This window comes from Carya illinoinensis, chromosome 9, assembly GCF_018687715.1.
Source record: "Carya illinoinensis cultivar Pawnee chromosome 9, C.illinoinensisPawnee_v1, whole genome shotgun sequence".
Taxonomy (NCBI): Eukaryota; Viridiplantae; Streptophyta; class Magnoliopsida; order Fagales; family Juglandaceae; genus Carya; species Carya illinoinensis.
In genome coordinates, this window is record NC_056760.1 from 599,803 (window position 1) to 619,768 (window position 19,966).

Sequence of the window (19,966 nt, forward strand, 5' to 3'; positions counted from 1 at the left end):
TCCCACATGTATCTCCATCTTTCATCCATATGGTCCCTCAAGGAACTTTCACCCTTCTCCCTCTTCCCTCTTTCTAATTGTAAGTAGTATGCACTGCCCACCGAGAACACCTCCTTCTTTGTAGGTCCCAGTATATTTTGTCTTGTGCCATCCCTCTACTTAGTGGGATTCTCAAAATCTGTTCAGCTTCCTCCTATTTGAAGATGGCACGGATTTTATCCTCATTCCACTCCCTCCTTTGCTTGTCAACGAGTTCTTCAACTTTGGCATCTGCCTGCAAAACAGAAACTGGTGACTATATAGAAAAAGATAAGGGAGTGGACAGCCATTTTGTGCCCCATACATTTATCTTACTGCCATCCCCCACTCTCCACCTTATCCCTTCTTTCACAAGGCTTCTAGCATCCCAAACACTTTTCCAAATGAGAGAAGGCTTAGAGCTCAGTTTGGCTTCCAAGAAATTGGAATACCTATAATATTTTTCTTTGTAAATCACACTAGCTAAAGAAGATGGACACTTAATAAGCCTCCAACCTTGCTTTGCTAGAAGAGCCAAGTTAAAAGACTCCAAATCCCTGAATCCTAACCCTCCCTTTCCTTTCTGCTCTCCTAATTTCTCTCATTTCCTCCAATGTATACAATTACCTTCTTGTTGCTTGCCCCACCAAAACCTCGAGAAAAGCATGTTTATCTCATAGCATAGCTTCCTTGGGAGTTTGAAAACCGACATATTATAAGTGGGTATCGCCTGTAAAACTGCCTTGATCAAGATTTCTTTCCCAGCTTGGGATAAGAAAGTGTTCTTCCAACTTGCAATCTTCTGCCATATTCTCTCTTTTAATACTCTGAAGGTGTTGAAGCTGGATCTACCTACCATAGTTGGAAGGCCCAAATATTTCTCATAACTACCACAAGCCACAGACAAACCTGCTTCTACTATCCTCTTTTTATCCCCCTCCCTTGTATTACTACTAAAGAACACAGAGGTTTTTTCTTTGTTAAGAAACTGCCCAAAAGCTTTTTCATATTTTTTTCAACACCTTTTGCAATCTATTCCACTCTTCTATCTTGGCTCTTCCAAAAAGAATACAGTCATCAGTAAATAATAAGTGGTTTATACTCATACGCCCTCAAATTACTTACACTCCTCTTGTCAACTTTTGATTTTCATAAGAGTTCAATAGGGTACTCAGCCCTTCAGCACAAAGAATACAGAGATAGGGTGACAAAAGGTCTCCCTGCCTCAAACCCCTTTTAGGCCAGAACTTAAGTCCAAGACATCCATTTATTAGAACAGAAAATGAAATTGATTTTACACAACTCATAACCAGTTTCACCCAATCCTTATGAAACTTAGTCATAACAGCCTCCAAGAATAGCCACTTCACCCTATCATAAGCTTTTGACATATCTAATTTTAATGCCATACTTCCTTCCCTCCCTTTCTTTTTGAACTTCATAGAATGCAACAACTCATAACCCACCATTATATTATCATTTATCAATCTCCCTGGCAGGAAGGCACTTTGTGTTGGGGAAATTATGACAGAAAATACTTTTTTAAACCTATTTGAAATAGTTTTAGAAACTATTTTATACATGACATTACATAGGCTTATAGGTCTATACTCACTAGCTTTTTTTGGTTCTTTACACTTGGGAATCAAAGCTATATGTATGTGGTTAAGGGTAGGTTCCATAGAATTTCCATTTAAAAAGCCAGAGCAGAAGAACAAACCTCCTCTGAGACCATCTCCCAATGGTTTTGATAGAAGCATAGTCCAAAACCATCTGGACCAGGAGCTTTTAGTGGTGCCATTTGCTTTAAAGCTTGTTCCACCTCCAATTTAGAATAACCCTTTATAAGATTATCATTCATCTCGGGAGTCACCCTTGCTGCCAAGCTTTCCAAACATACTTCAATATCCTCTTCACTTGGGTTTGAAGATTGGAACAATTTCTCAAAATATGCTCTAAAAGTTGCTTCAATTTCTTTATGCCCCTCCCATTTCCTGTTATCTTCATCATATACAAACTTAAGGCAATTTCTTTTCCTTCTCTGATTGGCACATGCATGGAAATATTTGGTGTTTCTATTTCCATGTCTATACCAATTACATTTAGCCCTTTGTTTCCATCTGATATTTTCTTTTTCCAGTAACAGGTTCAGCTCCTTTTTTACTTGCCTTATCTCTTCAATTTTGTAACTACTCTCCTCTTTTTGTAATCTTTGTAGAATTTTAGTTTTTTCTTCTATCTCTTTATTCCCCCCCCCCCCCCCCAATCCTCTTTTTTTAACTCCACCTGAGTAGTGCAGCCCCACTTCTCTTCAATAAATACACTATTGAAATAGGCCTCGATCTTTCTGACTCTTCTTTTTCCATACCTATTTTAAAACCTTCTTACAGTCCTCATCAAGAGCCCAATAAGCTTCATATTTAAAACTTCTCATCCTCCCCCACCTTCTATTTTTTGGTTTTACCATATGCATCAGAAGGGGCTTATGGTCTGAAGTCCTAGTTGCCAACACCTCCACCCATGTTTCTTTATAAGTCTCAATCCAATCATGGTTTGCAATTGCCCTGTCTAATCTTTCCTTCGTGAAAGATTCATCCCCATGAGAATTACTCCATGTATATTTCTGCTCTTTCCACCCAAGATCATGCAAATTACCTTCCTACAAAACTTCTCTAAACAGCTCCATTTGACTTTCTAGCCTTGCTCTTCCCTCCCATTTTTCATCATTTGTAAGAATCTCGTTGAAATCTTCCACTATACACCAACCAATACCACTTAGAGGCTTGAAAGACTTCAACAAATTCCAACTCTCTTTTCTTTTTATAGTTTCTAGATGCCCATAGAAACAGGTTAGTAACCAACATTTCTCTTCTTCCTCCTCTACCCAAACATTTATGTGTTTTTTAGAGTAATTAACAACTTCCACTCTCACTTGAGCATTCCATAACAAAACCAAACCCCCTCATTTTCCCACTGCTTCTACCACAAAATAACCTTCACAATTTAATCTCTTCTTTAAGTTTTCAAAACTTTTTCTCATAGACTTAGTTTCCATAATGAACACTAAGTTGGGTTTATTCTTCTCTGCCATATTGCAGAGATCATGAACTGTCTGAGGGTTTCCCAACTCTCGACAGGAGGAACCCTCAAACAGTTCCAACTTAAGAGTTTCATAATGCTTGGCGGGACTGAGAAACAGCCGCCACCATTATGATTGAGTTTCCCATCTCTCCATCCTCACTACCCCATCTCCCCTTCTTTTTAGTGCCTGCATCCTCTCCTACCCCACCCTCTTCACAATTTCTTTTTTTCTGCATTTCACCTGAAGAAACAGTCTCAATCTTCTTCCCTTTTGCCCTGGCCTTTCTTTTCCATCCTTCCTTCTTAACTTGCTGACTTTCTATCTCAGAACTCTCACCCCCTCCTACCTTACCCCCCTTAACCACCAGCTCATTTCTTTCATAATTTTCCATCCCATTCAAAATATTTTCTTCCATAGTACATGCCATTTCCCCAATCCCTTTCTCTTTAGTCTTTTTTTCCACTTCTTCCATACTTTTTTCCACTCTCTCTTCTTGACTTCTAACTATCTCAGTATTGACACTCTCACCCACTTCTGCCCCTACCCATCATTCCCCCCTCTCATTCTTCTCCTTACTGTTTAGACTATCCACCCCTTTTTGATTCATGTTTTCTTTCTCCTTCCTCCACCAACTCCCTTCCTCCCTTCTCCATATACTTCCACTATAGCCCCTGGTTCTATTTAGCTACTTTGCCCACAGCCAAGAACCATACTGGTCAGTTTCACCCTCCCTCTAGACTTTATCCCCATTACAGCTCTCCTCTCCATGTACAATACAACTACAAGAGAAACAAATTTTAGGTAGTTTCTCGTATGTAAAAGGAATCTAATAACTGCATCCTTTAACCTTAACTATTCTCCCTCCTGCAATTGGTTTGTTTAAATCCAAATGCACTTGTACTCTTATGAAGTTCCCCTAACCACTTTCATCCTCTTGCACCTCCACATCTTCAACCTTACCCACCGAGGCACCTATTTGCTCAGCTCTGACTTTTGTCATACATGATAAAGGCAAGTCATGCATTCTCAGCTAGAAACTCTCAGATTCGAATTTTACTTGATTTAAAGGAGTATATCCTTCAAATTCCTTAAGAACTAACAAATGGTTGTCAAACAACCAAGGCCTCCTTGCCCACACCCTCTCCTTATCAGCAATGTTCTCAAACATTAAGACAAAAACATTAGATTTTACCTCTGCTAGCTTCGCAGCTTTGCTCAATCTCCATATCTTTGCTAAAGTGGATTCCAGCACCTCTTTGCTAATCGATCTTGATGAGCATAGTTTTCCCAGCAAGCTTCGTTGTTCTTTGTAAACTAACTCAGTCAAAGGATCATCAGCGAGCTCTATATCCACTATCTTCTCTTCTCTCAACCTGAGACACTTCCATTTGTTCTCCAGAGACTCCATTCTCCCTCTACAGGCTAAAAACCTCACTTTATCCTCACTATTACTTCCTCTCTATCGTGAATTTCTGTTCTCCCGCCACCCGTAAACCACCGTAGTTCTAAACAGATTCCCTCCACCTCGCCTATTTCCACCAGAATCTCTCTCTCCTAAGCCCCGTAACAGCCTAGAAGGTCGTTATAACCACCATCACATGCCTATCGCACCCCTCCCACACCACCTCTTCTTTTCGATAGAAAAAAAGAGAGGAGACTCAGAATTGTGGGATCTTGATTCAATTCTAGAGTCCCATTAGGTGAAGTATCCATATCTAAGCATGCATCAACTTGGTCTTACATTAATGACTGCTTTGATGAAACCTATATATATAGCTAATTTAATTGGTAAGATTTCGAAAAATTGTTTAATTAGGACTTGAAGTCACTCAAAGTACGAGACAATTCAATACCTGCACCCTTCAAAACGGTGCAAAACCGTTGTCTCACGAGACTAACTCCACATTAAACCAACGCCAAGCTCGGCCACGAGTCACCCACTTACACCACCCAGTCATGGCCTTGCACCACCACTACCCACCCTCCGTAAACCACCACAAAGCCTCTAATTTTCCACACTCAAAACAGAGCACCGCCCTCCCACAACTCACCTCAGCCGCTGCCCCACGTCGGAGCCACTCTGGTGAGCCTCCACTACTTAGACCTGTCGCCTTGAGCCTCACTCACGAACCCGAGTAGCTCCACCGTGATCAAGAGCTCATGCCAACCACTGTTGTCGTCCAGTTGAGCAGCACCGCAGGATTCGAAGGCGACCATCGGCAACAACTCCAGATCATGGGAGATCGTCGGATTACAGCCCCCACCGTTTTATCATAGTCCGCCCCTCACCACGGTTGCACAAACTAAGCCAACCCTCGGTTTCTCCCTCTGTCTCGGTACAGATTATCATCTCTCTCTCTCTCTCTCTCTCTCTCTCTCTCTCTCTCTCTCTCTCTCTCTCTCTCTCTCTCTCTCTCTCTCTCTCTCTCTCTCTCTCTCTCTCTCTCTTACTGCATTAGTTACATCAAAAATAAAAACTCTATCTGAACCTTTTATTGATCAAGATGACTCTAAAGTCTAACCTCTTTAGATGGGTTGAACTCACATGGACTTTTGTTGTAGATTTATTCCAATTTCAACTTGAGTAAAAAGGAGCTTAAATTTTTTTTTTTTTTCCAACAAAATCTACTTTTATTAATAGAAAATCTGCATTACAAACTATTAGTAACTATCAGTAGGCACACTCCTTAATTAATACAGACAGGTTGGTCTTTTTCATTATGAAAATTTAATAGACAAGAAAGTACAAGGATTAAAAATATGCTTCCAAAAATTAATTTGGATGTTGCCCATTGTGCAATAAAGTGCGTGCATGGATTCTGATCTCGATGTATTTTTCTCAGCTGCTAGCTATTTAGTATACTCAGCATATAACGAATGTCTTGCATTATTGAGCTTAAATTAACTATTAAAAATATTACTTTCAAGTTAGGCTTATTTTTCTTCGAGTCAACTTAGAAATTTTATTTTATAAAAATAATTTAGAATTAATGTATTAATAAGAGAAATTAAGTAGATATTGATGAATTTGGAAAGCAATGATATTTTATGGTTACGAGAATTTTAGGTTGTTAAGAAAAATAGGTTATTTTGGTATATCATACTTAAATATTGTAATACGTGTTTAATTAGAGATTTAAGTGGGTTGCGTGTCTATTTTATAGGTGACGCTTGATAATTGTTTGATATAGTTGTGGAAAAAATCAAAAGAATTAAAAATTTCACATAAATAGGATTCTTATGCTAGCCTTTGCATAAATGAAATTAAATGAACTGAGGTTAATGTGTGAAAAATATGCATGCTTGTTTTGAAAAGAAATGTGAAAATAACATCAATTATGTATTCTGTATTACTCATTAAATCTGTATAAAAGAAAGTATTTTCTATTATGACTAGTGTAGACATTAGTAATACTTTGGCATTATGTTTTTAAACTGTACAAAAAGAACAAATATGAAATCTGAAAAATTTGTACATGTTATATGAAGATGCTCTGAATCCGTTTTGATTATGTGAAGATGCTCTAAATATGTTTTGATTATGTGAAAATGATACAAATCTGTTCAGTACTCTATTTTGTTATGAGGCATCAGAAAAATCTTTTGGCATGGCATTTTGATTTTGTTCTGGTTCTGATCCAATGGTTCTAATTCTATTATATGGTTGGTATCAACATTTCTATTTCTGAGTGCACCCACTTTTGAAGCAAAGTGATTTTTCTGCGTAGTCTTTCATTCGTGCACACTCGGGATTCCAAAAATGAATAAGGAGAAGATTCACATTCTGATACTGCCTGATTTAGCCATTGGGGATAGCACAACCCTACTATAGGGGTTAAACATTGTCTTTGTTCTGATTTAATGCGATGGTATGATATGATATAATCAGATGATGATGATATTCAGTTATGATATGCCAAATGATTTTTGAATATGAACATTTTGAATTGTTGCTCTGATATTCTGATAACAGGTTTTTGAGATCTGCCTATCGTCACTGAAATGTTTTGTTTATACATTCTAAACTATCTAAAAATGCTTATGTTTACATATTGGTTTATATTCTCTGTTTACCGAGTTATTAATAACTCACCATTTATCTCCATAATGTTTTTCAAATAATTTAAATGTTTAATTAAGGATCAAGATTAGAGAACATAGATGAGATTATTTAAGTATAATGGATTAAGCACAAAAGGATGCCATGGTTACTGGAAAATATTATTGAGTAAATTTGTCATGTTCTGATAACGTGGTATGTTGAGAGGTTGACATTAATATTAAGACTTTGTGGTATTATTAGTTAATTATTTTGAAATAGTTGGTTTTAAATATTGAGATCTATATGTAATTAAGAATTTAAATCTTATATCTATATAGTGAGATATAATTTTACGTGACAATAAATAACTCTTCAACCCACTCGGGACGAGGGGGTTACAAGAATAGTAGCTTCCATCTCGTTTAATTTGAAGAGTAATACAACCTCTTGGAACGTACAAAATTACTGAATACTTTACAAGTAATGGATCAAAATTACTGGATCAAATATTTGTTTTTTTATATTAAAAGACAAATTCTTACATATAATAAGAAGTACGTGCGAGTATCTTCTTTAGCGCTATCGAGAGGAACAGATGAAATGCTCTGATGATACATTGACAAGCCATTCATCTCCATTAATAAAGGTAATGTCCATGAAGAGAGCTGCTTCAGATTGGCCAAGTTGCTTTCCATACGAGGCCCTATACGTGTAATTTGCTCCGGGTCCAAAACACTGATACTCTCCGAAGAAGACCGTTCTGTGTCCAAAATCATAATTAACAGCCTTAAAAAAAACTTTGATAGAAGAAAACAACTAAAATTCTTGGTGCTTTCCCTACCAACCCTTGCATGTTTTCATTTCCATGTCTTAAAGTATCACTATTCACTACCATGGTTACCTCACCATTATACTGGTTTTTATGCAAGTGCAGAATAGGTTGAATAAATTTGACTGTGATATATATTAAGGAAGATCAGAAAGAATTACAGTTGCAAAAAGATTTTACAAAAATAAACATACAAATTGACATAATTTCATATGATACATTAGATCTAATTTACAATAAAAATAACTTTACAATCTACCATACCATATTAAGACACGTTAGTTTATGAGTTTATTTTATTTAGGATCCTTTTGTGACTACTAAAGCATTTCTCATAATCAGTTTATGGGCTACCATGCCATGATTTAGGTGGGAAGGGAAGGAAAGAGAGATGATCATTTGGGGGGGGGAGGGGGAGCAAACTAATTAGGGCGAGTTAATCTTGGGAGCTAAACAAACAGAAAAGCTAGCTTTCGTGGAGAAAGGTTAAGTAAGATGAGGCACAAACTGAAAAAAGTACTAATAATAATAAATAAATAAATAAAAAGGCACAAACTGGTGTCTTGAAGAGTCTCCCCAATCATTCCAACCATCCGGAGCTACGACATCAGACATAAATGTTGTAGAAAACACCACAGTGGCATAAACTCCCCAGGCTCTCCCAAGCCATACTCTCCCACTCCCAACAATGCTACATTTCACAAAGGAAAAACCCGTTTGTTCATTCATCGACTGCCTCCCTTGAGCTGTGATCGACCCGCTAATTCCCCTCGAGACTTCTTTTGCTGTTGAGTAAATGGTGCATCCCTGTTACAACAACACGTCGATATTCTAATCCTTATTGCTTAGCGTACGTACAGACTAGTGAGATACATTATATATAGGTAACTCCGGTTGTTGATTTTTTTTTCTTAGACACTCTAGTTGAATTAGTACTTCAGTAGTAGTGACAAAGATCGATACAACCTTCAACCGTAAATGTGTCTTAATGACTTTTACCATCACAACAACTACTAGGATTGGTAGATGAAAACAAGATGATGTTAAAGTCGAATGCCTAAACGGAAAACAAACTAGCAAAACCTGTTCTTGATGGATCAGGTACTCCTACCTCATATAAAGATCTGGCACTTCCGAAAATGAAATCGATAGATCCTTGGATGAAACATTGTCTGAAATAATGCCTCCCACGGTCATCATTCAGTGTGTCTTGGGCTCCATAAAATCCGCATCCATAAAATGCAGCCCTATCACCTGCAATTCGAAGCGCCACTGCCTGCCCTCCAACTATTCCCTGGGGTGGGGAAGGAGCTGTGTTCTTTTAGAAGAAACAGAAAAAAAAAAAAAAAAAAAAAATTAACAAAAGGCAAAAACTAGCAAAAAATGGCACCCAAAATTAATTTTTGTGTGTGAATGTCATGTGTATCTATATACACGTATAGACTGTAAACTTCTGGGCTACGTCATTATGAATTCAGAAAAGATGGGTTACCTTAAAGCTAATGTTGTAAGCAGTGAAGTTTGGTGCAAAGATGGCAACGGAAGAGCTGTTGGCAGTCCCTCCAGTAGAATTTGCAGTGTCATTCCATGCTATAGCTGTGTTAAGATATCCCTGACCTTGAAATATCAAATTTGACTTCTTGGCGTCCACTACCACTTTTTCCCTGCCGACATATATACATGGTATTCCAGTTTTAATGAATCTAACACATTGCAGCTTCATGCATGAACACACATGAAACTCCTCGTTTCCCTAATCAACTCTGAGGGAAGAAAAAACATAAAGGGTTGAAGACTTTTGCATGAGATAATGACCTGTAGGTACCAGAATCAATAATGATAAGGGTCCTAGCGGGGCTATTCTCAGGAACGGCCCTTACTGCCTTCTGGACGCTACTAAAATTTGCGCAACCCTTCAAGTCGACTGTCAAAATGAGGGACACCTTGTAGATGGATACGAGCCTAGACTTCCATCTGTTCTTGTCACAATTGCTCTTAGGCTTCTTCCGATGATGGTGCTTCTTCCGATGATGGTGGCTCGACACGATATGTGTTAGGCGAGACAAGAAATCCCCAACAGCATTCTGCTCAACAACCTTAGTCAAAATAGCAAGATTGAAAATATCTCGAGAATTAATGCCATTGGTATTAGTAATGGAAGGAGGGATGGTATACAGAGAGATAAAGATTGAAAGGAGTGCAATGGCGAAGGCCGAGAGCCGAAAGAAGGTTGTTTTGATTCTCATGGTTTATGGTTTAGGCTTTGTAATTGATGAATGTACCGGACTATCGAGTTTAAATTAAAAAAGTGGGTTTGGGGTGTTGTACTGGGAGTGAGCTGTTGTTTGTTTTTTATCATGAGACAACGAGAGTGAGTGCTACATTAATTGGCGTGAGATGTACGAAATGTGTGGGTCTTTATTTGATCGAAGTTGGTTGTGAGAAGATGACATGACTCAAAATAGTAGCGAGAGCCGAGCGGCTGAATAACTTTGCTTAAAGGAGTGATGAAAAGAAGAAAGAGAGATGGAGGCAGCGATGGGAAAAGGAGAGTCCATAGAAAGATGGACAGAAATATATTCACACGCTGTGCCAAAGCAAGTGCAAAATAGCTTCAAAGTGTCAACGATGAAAGCACATAAAGTACAATAGTTGTGGGTGGGCGGGTATTCAGGTGGGGGGCTTTTTTACCACTCCGAAACAATGCCAAAATTGAGTACTGGTGTAGGTATTGGGATTTTTTTTTTGTTTTGTTTTTGGTGGGGGGGGGGGGGGGGGGGGGGGGGGGGGGGGGGGGGGGGGGTGGGGGCGGGGTGGGGTGTGTGTTGGAGTGGCGTAGTTGTTGTTCCCGGGTAATTATGGCAATGACTGGTTGAGAATGAATCGAAGTTAGGGTTCGTCCTTTTTGGCGACAATGCACAATTCAAACATCATTGACGTTGTCTATTCAAACATGTTGGTCGATTGGAGATGCTTGCTTTTGGTGGAGAATCCCAATAAGAGGTTCGTACTTTCAGTTCCCAGTCCTATTGAGTGCTTGCTTTTGGCTGCGGGAAGTCTCTACGTGATCCCAAGATCATGATTAAGCTGATTGTGTTCTTCAAGGTCCAGACAATGGGAAAGGATAGTTTGTATTCAATTGATGACTGTGAATTCGATGAAAATCTAGTCAGCTATTTTCATTCGACTGCTTACACCCTCGAACACTTCTATTATATTAGCACCCACCAAATGATATTTCTCAAGTTTGGACTTGAAATGTGGTAGGCAGTCGTGTTGGGAAAACCTTTTTTTTCCCTTTACTTTCTGCTATATATATATATATATATATATATATAGTCCGGCACAAAGAGCCGTTGAACTTGATTGATTGTATACTCTAATTAGTTGAAATTCTTTATCCAGGATCCAAAGGGTTAAAAATATGACTAAAAAAGTGACTTCATTGAGCAACAGCAGAACATATTTACAAAAACCAACCCAGGCGTGGGCTTTTAAAAAATAAATTAAAAAAAAATAAAAAAATAAAAAAAAAAACTACATCTCTGTTCTAATCAAGTGTCGATGACTCGATATTGGCGAACCATTTTCTGAAGCATGGATGTTCCTTTGAAGGTCACCATATGACAGCAGCTTCTTCGGTATTTGCTCAGCTGCAGCATGGTACACAGGATTATGACGTTATATAAAGGTGAAATGCAAGCTGAAATACAAGCAGGTTCAGAATGCATATTGGCCTACCTGCTCAGGTTTCATCCTCTCAAAACCAAATTTATCTGTCCATATGGATTCTGCTTCTTCGGCAGCTGGGAGGACAAGGCTCTTCACATTCAGGAAAGACAGCAGCTTCTCAATGCAGGAAAACAAGATTTGGAAATAGCCCTGTAAGCCAGAGTTCCGTCACATAAAAACTAAGCTTGTGCCAGTATTGCATGAGGTGACGACTAACTTCACTTTCAGACTGATATTGAATGTGGAAGGGAATACTTAATAGTTGCAAATATAGTTCAACAAGCACGATTCAACAACATACACCAAAGGTTGCCATCACGAACATCGGAATAAGGTTCAGCTCTTTGTGAATACTATAATGGCCCTGTCTGCATGTTTTTTTTCTTTTTACGATAGATTACCCATTTTCATTCTCTAACTAATAGAAATTTTACATTTAGCACCCGGAAATAGTAACAATTGCATGTTGCGCCCTCCAAATATTAAAGAAGTTGCAAATAGCACAAAATTGGAAGAGGGTGCATATTGCAACTTTTTTTTATAGATGGAAGGTGCCATGTGTCATTGTAATTTTGGGACAAAGTGTGAAATACTTATTAGTTTGAGGTGATAAGTGTATTTTGCCATTTTTAATTAGGGAAAAAAACTTGCAGCAGACAACAACAGTGTTAGATTTTACAACGAGGATTGCTTTTAACCCACTGACTTTTGTCATCACTGCCAATTTTCTAACTGAATTTATTAAAGATAATTTCATTGTTTGTTCCACCAATGAACTACTTCTAATACCACTGATTTCCAGAATGTGAATTACATGTTTGAACATGCATGTAACAGTCATAATAAGATTGCAGCGCAAAATTTCCTCAAAAGCACAAAAAAAAAAAAAAAAAACCAGTGCAAAACTTCCACCACCAAAATACGAGAACAACAGACCAGGGAGTCCATTTGTAAATCCTGGAAAAAATTTGTAAAAACATGCAGTCAATGGCGGTAATGTGTTGAACAGTAATAAAGATAGATTATGAAACTCATATTGTTTGATTATGAGCTGTAATGTTTTGACTTCCACAGCACAGAGACGGGGTAAATGGTAAAGATTATTAGCCAAGCAGTGTGCATTAGCTTCTCACCTTCCCATGGTTACCATTACTCGTTGCAACTAAAGGGAGTTCCGCAACTTCTCGGCCAAATACTCGGAGAATTCCAGCTGATACAACGGATGAGCTGCATTGTAAGCAAAAGAGACTGCTATCATACCTTAAAAGTAAGACAACATAAAAGGTTAGACCTTAGAGAAGACTAGCTCTTACTTGACCATTAATAATGCACAGTACATTCCCCCAAATTCCTGGCCCCTTACATTCTGTCTGAAGAAGTGTTTTAAGTTAATACAAAGAGTAACAGACTGGACAGAAATGGCTTAGCGTGGGCTTTAAAAATGAATTCTCATTTGAAAAAAAAAAAATTATTAAATGCTCACCCGTAAACCATGGCGGGAATAAGGTCACGTCCACTAATTGAATCAATTATAGGGGCAAAGCAATCCTGAAATGTAAAGAAAAGTATCTCAAATTAAATATTGCGCTTCTTGCTACTTATTCCACCTACAAGAAGCATGATTCATTTGTCTCCCCTGAATGCAAGCATTAGAAAGATCATATCAATAAGCATAAAGCTTAAAAGAAATTATGAAGGCAAGAGTTACAAAAAGAACCAGCATATATCTCCAGAGTCCAACCATGAGACGAGATGAATGGTCAAACAATCCATCAAAATAGGAGCTTTATGGGTTGCTACTCTGGGGCAACACATACTGTTTTCTTTAATTATAATTAAATGTACAACTTATGCATCTGCACGGGATTGAACATAACATCTCACTTTTAATCCCTAACTACTTGGGAAGAGGAAATTTTTTTTTTTGATAGATAAACTTGGGAAGAGGAAATTTCAAGTTAGTTTAGAGTCAAGTGATCACATTACCCAGTAATTTAAAGTTATAAACCATGTGAAATAATGCATTTGATTGGATGTCCCCAGACACTACAGGAGCAAACCAGATGTGCTTAAAGGTGGCAAAGGTTTAGGGGCAGATAGATTTCTCATGGAAGCATAATGCTACCTACGAGATTACTCAAAGGCATAACTTGTACAGTGATTTTTAGTTGATTATTTAAATAAAATAGGTGTAATCTATATCATTCATTAATATATATTCTGAGGCAAATATCTTAGACATTTAACTTGAATCAAATAAAAAATCCACTCATAAAATGGCTAGTTCAAAAGATCCAACAATTAAAGAAAAGATCAAATACTATTTGGACTGACTAATATAAATACAAAATTAAAGACTCAAGAAATTAAGTATCTATGCACAGCCTGGGGAGGAACTTACATGGAAGATGGCGACCGCTTCTGAAAGATAAAATCTAGTTTCGGGAGATGCAATTTTACCGCTAAGAAGCCTCCATCTAACGTCAGTATCATTAATAGTGTCCAAACCTCTCTCCTCTTGCTTCCTCTTGATAACATCCAAAAGAGACTCTGGGAGCTTCTCAGGTCCTCTTACTAGCAACTTCTGCAAAGTAGAATTTATCCTGGTGCAATCCATGCTACAGAACCACTCCCCTTCTGGCAATTCCTGTCGTGAAAGTGCATCAACATTTGGATCCAAAAAAAGAGTTGTATGTCCCACTTGACAGAAGAACAAATCATTCATACAAAGTAATCCAAATAAAAACAACATACAAATCTTGAAGTGCACACCTTCAGATATGCCATTTTGTGCTCCCTCAAACAGCCAACATGAAATTCCATCTCACACTGACAGGTTAATAAAGCCAAAAGGGTAGGAAAAAAAAAGCCTAACGGTTAGTTATTTAAGCATGAACAACAACGAATTCACAAATAGCATGCCATGCTCTCATTACTTGAGAGCTCAAATGTGACAAAAGATGACATAAAACAAGGAGATTACCTGATCACAAAGTAAAATAGTCCTGGGCCCGAACCCTGATTTGCTAAAATCATAACCTCTGCAAGTGCAAAGTTAAAAGCTATGGATATCCCACAGAGTATTGAAGATACAGAAATATAAAATTAATGAAGGTAACATGAAAGTGAAAGTGTCCAATTGTTGCTCATTACAAATAGCACAACAAAGAGAATGACAAGGCCCATTAGCTCTAATAGATTTCAGAACAAGAGAGAGAGTAATCGTTTACCTGCATAACACACATCCACTAAGGTCAGCTTCTATGTTTTTGACAATACGGATGCATCTCTTGGTTATTTGTTCGATGGGATCCACTCCAGAAATCCTTCCAGCTGCAACAGCATTTTCGTTATGCTCCACAAATTTTTCTCTTTGGAACATATTCTGGCAATATGTACAGTACCAATCACCACGAGGGATGCTAGTTAAAGATGCACATTCTGCATAAGCAAATAAGTTAGCGCATCAAAATCTACCGATGCAAACCACCCACTCACAGAAATTCAATCACAGAAATATAGTCATCCAAAATTATGCTAGAGATTAAGTAAAAAGCACATACATGATCTAAAACTCAAGCATTCTCAAAACATATATATGGGGTATTTAGAAAAAGAATATCAATCACAATACATGCCCATAAGCCCATACATACATAAATAGAGATAGAGGGAGATACAACCGAGGCACAAATGCGATGCAGACATAACTGTGGATAATAGGATAAGAAATTTGAATAAACAGATTAGACATCCAATTTTGGAAGAGCCAGTTTGCTACTAACCACAGCTGTTGCTGCATTAAATATGCTCTGTAGACAAGACAGACTAGAGAAAGTCCATATTTCTAACATTGAAAAGAATAAAACATTCTAGGTCAAGATTTTTCTTATATAAGTAACACTTTACGTTAAGATCTTATGTGTGTGATGCTGGTTTTCTCTTTTCCTTTTTGGTCAGAATTGAAGTACTGAACCCAGGGTCTCAAATTTTAATGTGATGCAAAACCAGCCTTAGGCATCAGAGGTTGGGCAAACTCAGCCCATCTATTGTCTGGAGATTATTCTCAATAAGACTATAGAGAACTATGAAAAGACTTCACTGGAGGGAGGGAGTGCTGTCCAGAAGGGTTAGGTTGAGCTGGAGCCGCCTCTTCCAGAGCAGTAGGCAGCAGTGGCACGACCTCCAGAGAAAGAATTGGAGTTTGATCTTTCCCAATAATAGGAGAAAAGGTTGAAAAATCATCCCTCATGACAAAACTAATTGTTAGGAAATTCTTCGAATTGGGCATCCAGGTTTTCCCTCGTGTTAGAGCGAAGGTCTGACTCCTCACCCCGCCCAGGAAAAAAAAAAATAGAATAAAAATTCTAATGGAGGCCAAAAGTGTTTGCATAAATTGACAACAACTATTCACTTAATTCAATATGCTCAGCATTATTTACATTTCACCTTTGTGGAAGGCCCTTGGACATCCATCGCAAAGCAAAAGATTCCCACCATCTGCACAAATGATGCATAGGTTATCATTGTCCTTGGCAGAATACTTGCGGTCTTTTGAGAGAGAGATCGCCAGTTCATGGAGAGATACGCCATTGGAAGTGTAGATATATGCATAACTGTCAATAAACACTAAAATCTTAATACAATGTAAAAGAATGGATGGATTCAAGAACAAAGAAAAATATATCATACAAAACTTACGGTTTCCTGCGAGACCCCCAGCCAGCATGAGCTTCAAACTGTGAAGGGCTGACCTGCAAATCAAATATGAACAATGTGTAAAAAAAGTTCAGGAATACCACAATTCTTCGAACTTCAAGAAGCAAGAAAAGTACCTCACTATTGCAGCAACGACAAAATATACCAAAGCCCTTTTTATAACCCTCCAGGATTTTCTACCAAGGACAAGGAAACACAATACAAATCAATAAGACACAATGATACATAAGCATATGAGGTGTTCATCTCAACAACCTGTCCACGTGCATAATATGCTACTTCAGTTCCATCAGGCAACCCATCTTCCTCAAAAACCAGCTTATGCAACCGTTGATCTCTTCAGAAACACGCATCCAACAAACAAAAGAGATTATCTACTTGCTAAAAAGGGAAAGACACTTGCGTCATATACATGCTTTAAAAAACAAGGCATAAAAATACCAACTTTGTTGTTATTTTCCATGGACTCTTGTTTTGTGAAGTAATGGAGAAGGAAACACTTTTGGAGGATCTTGAGATCAAAACTGATTTTGATGATCTGAAATAACACCAATAGAAGCACATACAGAGAAGGTAATATAAACTATATAACACCAACCACTAACTAAACATTACATCACAGAAAATTCATGTTTTTGAACAAAGAACACCAAAAAAATGATTTCCTTAGCACGAAGTAAAGCAAAATCTTAGGCCACAACTAGGCTAAAACAAAGTTAAAACATATAAACCAAAGAAGATACTCACTTTTCTGTTACTTTCCAAGGTCTTTTATTTTTTGAAGGAATACATGCGGAAGCACTTTTAGAGTCCTTTGAGAAGAGAACTCGTTTTGGTGACCTGATATAATACAGTTTGGGAAAGTTAAATGGAAAAAACAAAAAAATTGAAACCGTGGAAGGAAATTTTTGTGTATAGAAAATTAAAAACAATAGTAATAGTAATGGAAGTAAGAAACATGTATTGATATAGAATATGTAAACCAATTAAATATGATAAGAAAAATTTGTCCTATAAAATTATATTATTGCAGCATAAAACCTAAGAGATAATGTACACTTAATTTTTTTTGTAGGATATAATGTGCACTTCATGAAAAAACTAATGTGAAATAAGCTACACGCAAACCAGACAAGCGATACTAAAACGGTACCAACTTTGTTTTTAACTTCCATTGACTTTTATTTTGAGGAGAAACAGAGACTGAAGCTTTCCATTGGCCCTTATTGTGTGGAGAAATAGAACCTGAAGCAATTCTGGAGGGCTTTGAAAACAATACCGATGTTGATGCCCTGAAATAAGGCAACAAGAGCATATGGTAAGAGATATCTAAAGGCCAAGACTATGCACCTACTAATATAAAATAAAAATAAAGATAAAAAAATAAAAAAAATAAAAAATAAAAAAGACAAAGGAAAGAAAAGAACAAGAACAAGAAAAGGGGAAAGAAAAGGATATCCCACAAATTAGTGACAGTAGTCTACCAGTTTACTGCAAAACAAGGAACCATGCATGTTCCTATAAGAACTGACATCTGAAATATGTTATGTTTTAGGAGGGTGAATCCACATCTAAAAAGTGCTATTTTGAACCCAAACTAACTAATTAAGGAGAAAAAAATATGATTATGAACCCTATAAAAAGAACACAATATCCGCTTTCCACAAAGAAAGTGACAAACTGCTAAGATGCACAAAGTAACTCGTCAAGAAACTGTACCCAGACCTTTTACCATCCTCGTGCGTAGGGGTATCGTGAGATTCCAATGAGTCCACACATGAATTGCATAGAAGCCCCGTTTTTGCCACACAAGACCTAGGAAAGCACCCTGGGATGTTGAACAGCCACCCCAGTCAACAAATAAAATAAAGTAGGAAAGATTGTCACAATTGTTATAATTAAGAGTTTGATCCCAACTAGTCTGATACAAGAATAGTGACAAATCAAAATCCTAGGGAAAAGCCAACCTTTGCATCTTTTACAGGTAAAACATTTTTCTGCAGGTGAGGAACCAATGATGTTCTGAATCGTTGCCTCCAACGTATGCAGAGGAGAGGCCCTACATGCCCTCAACAGGTCGAGCAGGCTCTTCCCATTTTCAAGACAAATATACTGTGCCGCCCGCTTGTATGTTTTACAAGCATGAATCTCAAATTTGGAAGGAGGAATAACCTACAATGTGGGGGTGTGGGAAGGAGAAGCAAAAAAGTAAATGCCTTCGCATTCGCAAAAAGTACTTACCATACTAAAGTGGAGTAATAATCAATACTCACTCTGCATCCATTGCAGGAAGTACAAGAGCACAAAATTCCACCATCTCTAATTGTGCCGCGAAGACCAGATCCCTGAAACTGAAATGCCACGAATTTTAGCCTTACGCAAGACATTAGGTTCATATTCTAGGCACATGCAAATATCAAGTACTATGAGAACAACCTTGTGGCAACCCATATAAACCACAGTCACCCCATCGAGCAAGCCAGTCTCAAACAGCTCCCTGACGGTCATCGGCTTCTTATTCAGAGCAATCTTCTTCGACATTTTCAATTCCAACTTATTCTTCGGGGTCAAATTTACTCCACCCGTTGCCTCCCCATCTAAATCCTCTGATGCATTTACCAAACTCTCCCCCGGCTCCGGCTTGACCTTCGGTCTTACTGCCGACGGCGTGAACGATCTAACTTCTTTTTCGGGAAAATCACTCTTTCCCTCACAACTCTGAACAGAAATCACCACAATATTTCCCGCGGGGCCTCCTTCCTTGGCTGGAGATCGTACCAGCTCTTTATCTTTACAAATGAGGTGGTCACCATCTATAACTTGGACCTCTTTTCCCTTGCGGCCATCCTCAACCAAAGCGTTAACATTAATTTCGGGCTCATCCGAGCTCCTAAGTTGCTCATTATGGCCATTCTCGGAAAGTCCGTTAGACCAATTAAACCGAGACTTTCTTTCACGAGTATAAACAATTAAACCGTTCACCAAAGAACCTTTGAATCTCTTACAATTACTATTAACAGTGCCATAAACTTCAATACGAGAAGAAGTGGACTGAGTCGTATCGGTCGGAGTCCGACCACCGAGTGAATTGTCCGGCTCAGGCTGAAACTCGAACTCTCGCTTCATGTCTCTCACCAATCGGGCCTCAAATCTGCAAAACCACAGGAAAAAAGCATCAGAATGTGAGAAGGATTATGCATAATTGAAAGGGTATAGACGGGAAATTGGGGAAGGAAGAATGCACCAGATAAAATGGGAGAAGTGCCATAAGAAATTGATTGGTTCAGAAGGGGGACTAAAAGGCAGTAAGTAGCAGAAATGTAGGGACCTGGAATTAGGTTTTGGGGAGTTTAGGGTTTATTACCACTCAGGATTTGAATGGAAGAAGAGCCAGGATGAGATAGGGGTGCAGAGTTTGGGTGTAATTGGGAAGGTGAGGGAAGTGACCCAAACTCGCAGAGAGAGACAGAGAGTAAAGATGTGCGGCAGGGTGGCAAATCGTGTTTTCGACTCGGTTCGTGTCGCGTAAGTTATAAATATTCTA

General features: G+C 38.1%; 2 protein-coding genes across 10 annotated transcripts; both read right to left on the bottom strand.

Annotated features, from left to right (window-relative positions):
* Positions 1-7,520: 7,520 nt before the first annotated feature.
* Positions 7,521-10,724, bottom strand: LOC122275886 (probable pectinesterase 15). The gene is made up of 5 exons (XM_043085193.1): positions 9,787-10,724; positions 9,464-9,635; positions 9,083-9,289; positions 8,528-8,778; positions 7,521-7,902 (listed from the first exon to the last, which is right to left on the bottom strand). The coding sequence occupies exons 1-5, from the start codon at positions 10,215-10,217 to the stop codon at positions 7,722-7,724; spliced, it is 1,242 nt and encodes a 413-aa protein (XP_042941127.1). The 5' UTR covers positions 10,218-10,724; the 3' UTR covers positions 7,521-7,721.
* A 571-nt stretch (positions 10,725-11,295) lies between these two features.
* Positions 11,296-19,937, bottom strand: LOC122275887. 9 transcript variants are annotated; one of them, XM_043085195.1, is made up of 21 exons: positions 19,787-19,937; positions 18,859-19,573; positions 18,696-18,773; positions 18,390-18,594; positions 18,142-18,250; positions 17,580-17,714; positions 17,170-17,262; positions 16,868-16,960; positions 16,678-16,759; positions 16,539-16,598; positions 16,405-16,457; positions 16,153-16,319; positions 14,934-15,144; positions 14,687-14,744; positions 14,458-14,532; positions 14,105-14,350; positions 13,187-13,251; positions 13,017-13,073; positions 12,837-12,930; positions 11,713-11,853; positions 11,296-11,624 (listed from the first exon to the last, which is right to left on the bottom strand). In XM_043085195.1, exons 2-21 carry the CDS (start codon positions 19,546-19,548, stop codon positions 11,526-11,528), a joined length of 2,811 nt encoding a protein of 936 aa, XP_042941129.1. In that variant the 5' UTR covers positions 19,549-19,573; positions 19,787-19,937; the 3' UTR covers positions 11,296-11,525. The 9 variants fall into 9 exon arrangements, with proteins under 9 accessions (XP_042941129.1, XP_042941130.1, XP_042941132.1 ...); XM_043085196.1 differs by having other exon boundaries at positions 18,148-18,250; positions 19,667-19,937; XM_043085198.1 differs by having other exon boundaries at positions 14,476-14,532; positions 19,667-19,937.
* Between the last annotated feature and the right edge of the window lie 29 nt (positions 19,938-19,966).

Bases quoted from the DNA above. Each gene is read 5' to 3' on its own strand.
- LOC122275887 (XM_043085195.1), bottom strand. From the start codon at position 19,548: ATGAAGCGAGAGTTCGAGTTTCAGCCTGAGCCGGACAATTCACTCGGT. The intron at 17,263-17,579 runs GTTGGTACCGTT...GTATTATATCAG, and splicing joins CAATGGAAGTTAAAAACAAA to GTCACCAAAACGAGTTCTCT. The intron at 16,599-16,677 runs GTTGTTGAGATG...TGTCCTTGGTAG, and splicing joins CATATTATGCACGTGGACAG to AAAATCCTGGAGGGTTATAA.
- LOC122275886 (XM_043085193.1), bottom strand. From the start codon at position 10,217: ATGAGAATCAAAACAACCTTCTTTCGGCTCTCGGCCTTCGCCATTGCA. The intron at 9,290-9,463 runs GTAACCCATCTT...TTCTTCTAAAAG, and splicing joins CTTACAACATTAGCTTTAAG to AACACAGCTCCTTCCCCACC. The intron at 8,779-9,082 runs GTAGGAGTACCT...TTGTTGTAACAG, and splicing joins GTGCCAGATCTTTATATGAG to GGATGCACCATTTACTCAAC.